The following is a 9,799-nucleotide window of genomic DNA, read 5'->3' as shown; positions in this document are numbered from 1 at the left end:
CTAAGACGGATTTTGTAGATACTCAAAAGAAACAGACATCAAGGTGGGGAAAAAAACCTCGTCAAGTATGAGCTATAAGAATGAATAGTTGAGTGCTGCAGTTTTGTGTTTTGGTCACAAGTGGCAGCTCATCATTAGAAATCTCTGTAATGCTTCTTTAGATTAAAAACCTTGGAATAGAAATGACTCTAAGCTGTTTTTTCCAGACTCAGGAGAAAAAGGCTAATGGGAGAAGCAAGAAGAGGAAAGGTGAAATTTTTGAAGGCAGCGGCCAAGGTAATTCCTACCTGCTCCATAACTGAACGTTTTGTTGTATTTTATTATGAATTTTTAAAATAAATATTTAACTGAAATGAATCACATTTACCACTTTACTTATCTTATCTCTAAAAACCCTTAGATTTAATCGTAACTATCAGGATAATGTTGTTTTTATTCCTTTTTCTTATTTTTCCATTTTCTTTTTTATTGTAGGAAAAGGAAAAGGGCAGAAACTAAGTGATTACTTTGAGGTAAGTAGAAGCCACGTCTTTGTTCTGTGAAATTTTCCTTTATTTCTCTTTTGACATCTTTATTTCAACTCACTTTCAAACTTTACCATCTCAACTTGTTGCTTAACCTGTTTAGGGACATTCTTTTCTGAATCATTTTCTGAATAACTGTTCTTCCCCTTTTCTTGATTTGGTTCCTTTCTGCAAATTGCCCCATGCCCAGTTTGCTGGTAGCAGTGGCTCTGGCACCAGTCCTGCACGAGGCCTCCATTTGCTGCTGCGCTCCCCTTCACAGTGTTCTCTGTCTTATCCTCCGGTGAGCACCGGCATCCATCTTAAATAGCTCTCATCTGCTCTGCTCTTCCCTTTTCCGTCCTTGTTTTCTTTTATTTATAAATGAGACTTGGCTTGCATTTTCAGGTAATCATTAATATAAATGAAAAAAAACAACTGACATTAAATAAATACTTTGTCTGCATTCAGGTTTGTTTTTGGACATTACATTAGTTGAAGTATTAAAAAGTAACTTTTCAAATAGGGCTGGGCAATTAAACCATATAATTTATTGAAGTTTTTGTTTTCAAATATAGATTTTTTGAAAATTAGGATTTTCCTTTTCTTTTTTTCTTTTTTTACTAATCCACTCCTTGAACTTCAATAGCTCAGAGTGACATTAGTGTCCTTTAAATTAAGGTCACCTCCCAAAGAGGATGATTGGGATAAAAAAAAGCTGGTTTTTGGAAGCAATATGTTGTTTGTCATTTTTATTACAAAACTTAGGTGAGGAAGAAAAATTGCTTAACCTGATTCGGTTGGAAAAAATCATAAGCAATATCCAAGCAGGTTATTGCTATATACTGTCATTGATTGAGGACGGTTTACTAGTTTGTTTGTTTTTTTTCTAATAAGAATGCAGTAGAGAAAGTAGGCTATAATACAGAGTAACATGCAGCTAATCAGCACAAACATCTGATGTCTCCACGCTTGACGGCTGATGTCAAACACGGGGGTGGAGGTTCATGATTCTGCCATCTGTTTGAAGATGGAAGATCGGAGTTTGTCATCGGCATGAATGACAGACAAAAAAAAACTGCTGCAGTTTTCTTACGAAGGCTGGATCAAATAAAGGGAAACTTGAAGTTAATTGTAATCTAAAATGGTTTTTTCTAACAGGTCTTGAATGAGTGTCCTTAGTTTTCCAACAACCTTTAAAAAGGGATCAGAGGAAGATTTCTTAGTCTGTTTTGTAAAAAAAAAACAAAAACTTTCTTTTAATTATTTCACGTCTGTTGAATATGTTTTCAGAATGGCAGCCCTTCATCCATTGGCTCCACCCACACCGACTCCTCTTCTTGCGGCTCCTTTAGGACAGCCCCTGCAGCTTCCTGCTCACATAAAGCAGTCCAGGTAACTTTTTCTATTTACTATGCCACTAAAAGAGTCATTGTTTACTTCTTAAGTTTCTAGTAATATACTTCTAGGAATTTACAATATATGTTCCTTGAATTCTTTTTACCCTGACTGTATGTGTAAAAAATGCATAATATGCAGGAACTAAAGTCAAACTTTATGTCTGATGCAATCACTGCTGATAATACGACACATTTAAAATAAAAACACCAGCATGTGTCTTCAGATCGCTTTCTTTTCTCTATCATTTTATATGTATAAGCTTAAGTTTGACTGTCTTCTTATGTCTCTCTGTACTTGCTTTGCAGTCAGATCTGACACTGCTAAAACTGAAAGCAATAGAGAAGGTCAAGAACACAGACCTGGAGAGGACAGAAGGGAGGATAGACGACCTTGTGAGGGTACGTTCATTAAATACGCCTAAAGATCGTATCAGGTTTGAAGAAGAATTCAAGTTGCGTCCATTTGTAAATGTCTACATTGGGCAGCTTCTGATCAGTTCCAGTTTACTCCAACATATCTCCTCATTTACTGGATGTATTTGTATCTGTTAATGAGAATATGATTTATAGAGTCACTGTGGTGTGCTGTGTGTCTCGGCAGTCTAACTGTGACTTGAGGCGGCAGGTGGATGAGCAGCAGAAGATGCTGGAGCGTTACAAGGAGCGACTGAACAAATGTGTGAAGATAAGCCATCAGCTATTGATTGAGCAGGTTAGCTCAAAATCATTTTTCTAATATTCAAATCTTATTTTTACATTTTTCAAAAAATCCTTTTATTTGACAGCCTTTTCTTCGGCTTTGTAACACGGTAATCAGTAAGAGAGCATTACCATTTTCTGTTCTTGCACCTTAAACTTGACTTTCTTCAGTCCAAGAGGGAGAAGATGGCTTGCAGGGACAAAAGCATGCAGGATCGTCTGCGTTTGGGTCACTTCACCACCGTGCGCCATGGAGCATCCTTCACAGAGCAATGGACTGATGGATACGCCTTCCAGAAACTTGTCAAGTCAGTCAATGGGTACATAGAATGTGGTTTATCTTGAGGGGGAAATGTTCTCATTTTTTCTTTTTTTTTTCTTTTCTGTTTTAGGCAGCAGGAACAAATCAACTCACAGCGGGAGGACATTGAAAGGCAGAGGAAGCTGCTGGGAAAGAGGAAACCTCCAATGGTCCAGATGCCTCCACCCAACATGGAACAGAACAAGCGAAAGAGCAGAAACAATGGGCAGGAGAATGAGACGTAAGCACAAAAATGGCAGCTGGTATTCTAAATGAGGTCGATACAGAGCACGCTGCTATGTGCTAAACAAGGTTAATATTAGCGTTAACTCAATCTAACGAAAAAAGGAAAATAAAAAATTTAACTGAAATTAAACAAAAAACTAAACCTTGCAAATGTGCTCAGTTTTCATTTGTGTCTTTGACATAATTCATTTATACGAGTTCTGGTTTTCAAATTGCAGTTTTAGCTTTTTTTCTCTGTGCCTTATTAAACAAGCAGATTGCAGGTACTGTTCCTGCAGCGGTCTGTCCTTAGCTGAGGTTTTATTTCTATTACTTTTTTCTTTAACCTTGCCCCTGATATGTATGTTGTGTTATATGAAATACTTTAAATATAACTAAAACCTTTAAAAAAAAAAATAAACAAACTAAGCAAAAATAAACTAGCTAACAAAGGAATTGAAAATCAAAAGTCAACTTTAGAAACTATATCAACGTTGGTGCCCATAAGGTTAAAACTGAATCCTGATTCCTGAAAAGTGTGGCTTAAATTTGTATAAAGGCTTCCCTGGACCTAATAACTTTTAATACAACATTTTGCTCCAATTATTTAACCAAGTCTTCAGAGGTACGGATTAGCTTACTTTGCACATTTGAAATCTCCAAACTCCCAAGTTTGACTCATCTTTGTAAAAAGCTTCGTAGTGGGAAATGTGGTATTGCATTTCTTTCTTAGGAATTACGGATATGGACTAAAACTTTTATCTCAGCATTTTGTACCTGAATTATTATATTTAAAGTATTTCATAAATATAATATAATTATATTATAAACATTACCATATTTTTCTCCTAATAAAGTAATTATAAAATCAAAGCTTTGTCCCAGATTTCCTCAGGCATCTTTTTTTTTTTAAACAATTGTAGGTAATAAAAAAAAAACAAAAACATCCTGGTCTACATTAAAGTGAAATTATAATGCATTGTTTATCATCTTTATAAAAAAAAAAAAATAGGCCAATCTTAAATCTCTTTTGAAAATATCAAAATTTTTTTAAATCTCAATAAATTGCCCAGACCTGTTCTTTCCTTTTTACCTCCTAGTTATGTTTTGCTCTCTTTTTGTTTATCATGTTTATAACTGTGAAGAAATGTGAGGGTTGTGAATGACTTGTGTCACTTGAGTGGAGGTTTCTTTACAAATATTAGCACTGATAAAACTGTAAATGTTTTTTTTTTTGTGTATTCAACCAATTACCTTTTGTTTTTTTTTGCTTGGTTTTTTTTTTTTTTTTATCATACCGATCTGAGCTTTTCCCACACCGTCTCTTCCAGGTTGTCGCTGGCTGCATACCGGGAACAAGAGGAGATTTTTAAACTTCGAATAGGTCGTTTAAAAAAGGTACGGTCTTCACGGCATTAGTGGCTTTCTTCCAGTTTGTCTCAGAGTTTCATCTCTGAATGAGAACGAGAGGTCACTCTGGTTCTTTGCAGGAAGAAGCGGAGATCCAGACGGAGCTGGAACAGCTGGAGAGGGTTAGAAATTTGCACATTAGAGAACTCAAGAGAATCCACAATGAGGACAACTCTCAGTATGTATTGTCCCAGTTTGACATTATTTTCAAGATTATGTTATTTTAAAAAAGCAATATCTTAAAACATCAGTTCACTCAAATCCTGTTTTTATTTCTTTCTGGTAGATTTAGAGACCACCCGACGCTGAATGAGCGATACCTGCTTTTGCGTCTACTAGGAAGAGGAGGCTTCAGTGAAGTTTTTAAAGTAAGCAGGAGATCTTTCTGATTATCATTTCTTTTGGGATTCTCCAACCACATAAATGAGAACTTTAGATCTGTGTAATATTTGGCTAATATTCTTTATTTGTAACATTATAGCTGTTGTGGAATAATTTACTCCTCTAAGACAATAAGTAAGGTTTTTCTTTTACAGGCTTTTGATTTAACAGAACAGAGATATGTAGCCATCAAAATCCATCAGCTCAACAAGAACTGGAGAGAGGAGAAGAAACAAAACTACCACAGGTGATTTAAAAACCATAAAATACATTCTTGGTGATCTCCACTCTCTGCAAACCTTTGACCTATAATTACTTTTAACAATTTGCAGACACGCCTGTAGAGAATACAGGATCCACAAAGAACTCGACCATCCTAGAATAGTCAAACTCTATGACTATTTCTCAATCGACAGAGACTCGTAAGTGCCGAGTAACTGGGACGGAAAATCACCACTACTGTTTGGTCTGATACCTCAGCTTGTGCAATGATGTAATGGGAATAGTGCATAGGGGCTGTGTTAAATATGAATGCAAAACTTTTATTTTGAAAGAGGAGCACTTTAAATCAGAAAGGGATTCCCTCAGATTAGTGTATTGGGGTTGAGAAATTTGATCAAGAGCTCTTACTGGTAGTTTTGTTCTGAGATAATGGGGAGAATTTGCTTGTGTTCTGCAGGTTCTGCACAGTGCTGGAGTACTGTGGAGGGAACGATCTGGATTTCTACTTAAAGCAGAATAAATCGATGACCGAGAAGGAGGGACGCGCCATCATCATGCAGTTGGTCAACGCCCTCAAGTATCTCAACCAGATTCGGCCTCCCATCATCCACTACGACCTCAAGCCTGGTACTTCATGGTGTTTTCTTTAAGTTTTGTGTTTAATGCTGCTCAGACGACAAACACTTGGTTGTTTTAAACTCTCTCAGGGAACATTCTGTTGGTTAACGGCACGGCCTGCGGTGAGATAAAGATCACAGACTTCGGTTTGTCTAAGATTGTGGATGATGAGAGTTCTGCAGATGGCATGGAGCTGACTTCACAAGGAGCAGGAACCTACTGGTAAATACATTTACAGAAACGTAAAACGTTTTTAGCAGAGGAATCTTTATCGTATCTCTGTCTGAAATTGAATCTTGCAGGTATTTACCACCTGAGTGCTTTATTGTGGGGAAAGATCCCCCGAAGATATCCAATAAGGTGGATGTTTGGTCAGTAGGAGTCATCTTCTACCAGATCTTATATGGGCGCAAGGTACATATCTGCATCATGTGACACAGATTATTAGGTCTGCTTTTATTTGGCTGATTTTTTATTTTTTGGCTTCCTTTCTCCATCTTAAGCCGTTTGGTCACAACCAGTCCCAGCAGGATATCCTTCAAGAAAATACCATACTTAAAGCTACAGAAGTGCAATTTCCCCCCAAACCGGTTGTCACTACAGAAGCAAAGGTATGTTTGGTTTTAATCCCTTCGCTCATTTTCCTCCTATAGTAGATATGCTCTGTGTCCATTCTAAAGTTTGAAGCCTTAGAAAATCTATGTAAGCATGAATGCAACAGTTAAACACAAAGTGAGATAATTATTGCAGCTACAACAGAAACATCAACTTGAAATGTAAACTTGGTGGGCTTTTCCACAGATTAGTGGAATAAGAAGAGACTCATGAGTGTTTTATTTTGTTGTTTAAAATACAGAAAAACTATAGAATATAAACCATTTCCCAGCTTTACATGGATGATGGAGAAATCGAAGTATTCCTTTGATTATCATCCATTTGTTATTTTATTTTTTTTTGCTGTTTCAATTTAAAGCCGAGACATCGGTCATGAATTCATAGTGATCATTTGAGAACGCGTTCAGTCTTTCCATGTCTTTGCCACAGCCTCATGTTTTTGTTACTTTTTGTATTATAAGCTGGGCCCAAGCAAAGCTATCTGCCATAATAAGGGCTGGGCAGTTAATTGCATTTGCAATAATTACAAATTAATAAAATGCATTTTGGTTGCATTACAATTAAGTAATGATTAAGACACTAAGTGGAGTTAATATGCTTAAATATGTTTAAAGTAGGTTTGTAGAAAGGAAAAGATAAATCCACTTATGCAAAAATAAGTATGTACTTTTTGTTGGTGGGAAGGGAAAGTCAAAATAAAATCGTAATATTGGTAGAGAATAATTGCTATTTTTTTTTTTGGCAAAATTTTTCAGCTCCAGCCTTAATTTAACTGTGAACTTCTGTCTCACTATATAGAATAATCGTTTTTAGCCTGTCCAGCCAGACTGAATCACATGGAGCCTAAATCAGTCTGGTAAACTGCCGACCAGATGTGGTCTGACCAATCACACCGCAGAAGGCTGGACTTTACAATGCGTGCCTCTTGGCGTTAGAATTACCCATAATGCAGCAGTGCTTTTTTGCTAGCATAACAGAAAGCTGGTGACCGCAACGGAGCAATGTTGTTATGAAAATTAGGAACGTACTTTAGTGCAAACTTTATATCCTGATTGTTTTGTTTTTTTTGGCAAAGCCAGCAGAAATTTTACTTTGAAGTTTCTTTCGACAGCTTGAAATGTTTCACGGACCACAAAGTTAGAAAAATGGAGCGCGTCACTTGGAGTTTTTGCGTCACATCCGTAGTTATGATGGTTCTGACCCTGTTAGTCCCACCTTTGAAACTGAGCTGTACCAATGCTTTGCTAGACTGATAGGTTATGTATACGTTGTATATACATGGTATACATCAGTCTGGCTGGTCAGGCTAAAAAAATTACTTTTAAAAAGGTAAAAAGAGGAATTGTGATATTTTTCTCCCATTTGGTTCCTTTTAGGCTTTCATTCGCCGTTGCCTGGCTTACCACAAGGAGGACCGCGTGGACGTGCTGCAGTTGGCCAGTGACCCCTTCCTAATGCCCAATATTCGTAAAGCCCTGGGTAGTAACACAGCATTGGCGCTGCCCAGTCCTTCCACCTCCAGCTGCTACAGCAGCAGTGCCTCCAACTCAAGTTAGCATGAAGAATGTTGTGGAAAGCTTTGAGGGACAAAGACAGCAACGTGGAGACATTACTAAAGTGTGTGCAGAGCACAGGAAAAAGGGGGAGTAAAGTACAAATGGAGAACGATCCAATGGTTTAAAATGTGCCCATCACTTTTCTCCAGCTGGTCCACATTGCAGGGCCAAGCATCCAGCTATGGGCTCATCAGAACCCAAAGATTTGCAGATATGCATGCACTAACATAGACCTTGGCTTATTCAAAGGGACTTTTTTCTTCATGCTAAATTAAAGAGCATTTGGAAACTTTTGCACAACTGACTCGCTTTGAAGTATGACATGGTCATACTCAGGATGGTTTACAAAGGTTAATTTATAATGTTTCATCCCATACTGCTTGAAATCTAATAAACTGTCAATCATATCCCTAATAGTCGGTTTCAAACACAAACCTATAGGTTGGAAGAACTCCTGCGAGTGTTCAGGAGCAGCTGATGACTGAGAATTAAACGCAGACTTGAAATCACTGAAGATGAATTCATGACTTGAAATGTAAGAGAGCTGATTATGGAGAGGATGATTAGTTTTGATCTATTTTGTGTAACTGTACTTGAAGTCAGCTTTTTATTTTAAGGAAGTACATATTTTTCCATTAGATTTCCCCCTCCTAATGTTGTGGCTAACCTTAAAGGGGGGGGCAGGTTGACTGGGTGTGTGTTGTGAGTTGCAACTCATTGAAAATAATTAATAAGATCATTAAAAAGTATTTGTTATCATGTAGTCATGGTGTCTTGTTTTGTATAGGAAGGTGGTGTCTGAGCGCAAAGATCAAGTCCTAATGGCGTACCGGCAATTAACATTTTACAAATCTGTTTTTTGTGATATACCACTTACCATCTAAAAAAAAAACTGCACATTCAATATTTTTGTAAAAGAAAGTAATTTTTAAGGAAGGGAAGAGTAAATCGCAGATTCAAAAAAGTGTTGTTTTTTTTAAAGAAAGTTGTAGCTTCCACCCTTTTTGATAGCGATTTTTATTTCCTTGTGTTTTCTTAAGAATTTTGTCAATATTTCTTTGAAAATGCGTGATATATTTAACCAAATGTGCTTAAATTCTATTAATTGCAGATTTGCTGCATGTTGCTTTATATTTATAAATCTATTTACCAAAAAAAAAAAATTCTGAATCAAAATGAAAAAAATCTTTGTGGTATCCAACATTATAGGGAGAATGTGCTCATTAAGAGGCTTCATCCGCATGAAACATCTGACCTGAGGAACTCAGAATCGTAGAAACTTTAAATAAGTGACACCAAAATGTAAGATTCTTTTATGGGGAAAAATTACACAAAAAATTAAGAAATACTTTGTATATATCCAGGTTAATCTTCTAAAGCCAGTTTTGCAAAGAAGCAATCAGCTGCAAAAGAGGGCGTGGCTTAATCCCCAAATATTAAGCTACACCACTTGGTCTATGATCTATCTAAAGGTTTATTCTAATTTTTACAGCTTTCATCAGTTTAAGAAATCTAAAACTTAAAGGTGTAGTGGAGGATTTTAGCAAATTTTTTAAAAGACCAGCCCTCTCCACTTTAAAGAAAAAGCACCCTGTACCTGCTCCTGAGAGGAAACCCCTATTAAACGTGTAGGAGAGCATGCACAAGCCCATTTTTCTTCGTGCATGCTCTATTTAAAAGTTGCTATCTGCATCGCACATACAAGCTTACTTTCCAAAAGAAGATTTGCAAAGTTTCTGCTATGTCAGACTCACCACCGGTAAGTGAAAATGGAGGAAGAGAACGTAGGGTGGCCTTACGTAAACATGTCACCAGAATGATCGACAATTAGGAGGACCCATGGACGTAATCCCCTCCACTTTTTCAAAC

The 9,799-nt window shown here is 36.9% G+C and overlaps 1 protein-coding gene across 2 annotated transcripts in view; it reads left to right on the top strand.

The window, feature by feature from the left end:
* LOC107094719 (serine/threonine-protein kinase tousled-like 2) overlaps nt 1–8,687 on the top strand; it is a 13,898-nt gene extending 5,211 nt beyond the window's left edge. The window contains exons 4-21 of one of the 2 annotated variants that reach the window (XM_015390511.1): nt 207–276; nt 475–512; nt 715–807; nt 1,797–1,898; nt 2,210–2,302; nt 2,505–2,615; nt 2,774–2,910; nt 2,995–3,144; nt 4,460–4,526; nt 4,619–4,716; nt 4,825–4,906; nt 5,075–5,166; nt 5,252–5,341; nt 5,599–5,768; nt 5,849–5,981; nt 6,062–6,173; nt 6,263–6,370; nt 7,751–8,687. In XM_015390511.1, coding sequence (XP_015245997.1) covers nt 207–276; nt 475–512; nt 715–807; nt 1,797–1,898; nt 2,210–2,302; nt 2,505–2,615; nt 2,774–2,910; nt 2,995–3,144; nt 4,460–4,526; nt 4,619–4,716; nt 4,825–4,906; nt 5,075–5,166; nt 5,252–5,341; nt 5,599–5,768; nt 5,849–5,981; nt 6,062–6,173; nt 6,263–6,370; nt 7,751–7,930 — 1,926 coding nt within the window. In that variant the 3' untranslated portion in view covers nt 7,931–8,687. The remainder of the gene's footprint in view (nt 1–206; nt 277–474; nt 513–714; nt 808–1,796; nt 1,899–2,209; nt 2,303–2,504; nt 2,616–2,773; nt 2,911–2,994; nt 3,145–4,459; nt 4,527–4,618; nt 4,717–4,824; nt 4,907–5,074; nt 5,167–5,251; nt 5,342–5,598; nt 5,769–5,848; nt 5,982–6,061; nt 6,174–6,262; nt 6,371–7,750) is intronic. The other variant, XM_015390512.1, reaches the window with a different exon arrangement.
* Nucleotides 8,688–9,799: the final 1,112 nt, after the last annotated feature.

Source organism: Cyprinodon variegatus, unplaced genomic scaffold, assembly GCF_000732505.1.
Source record: "Cyprinodon variegatus isolate N-32 unplaced genomic scaffold, C_variegatus-1.0 Scaffold502, whole genome shotgun sequence".
Taxonomy (NCBI): Eukaryota; Metazoa; Chordata; class Actinopteri; order Cyprinodontiformes; family Cyprinodontidae; genus Cyprinodon; species Cyprinodon variegatus.
This window is presented reverse-complemented; position numbering and strand designations above follow the sequence as displayed.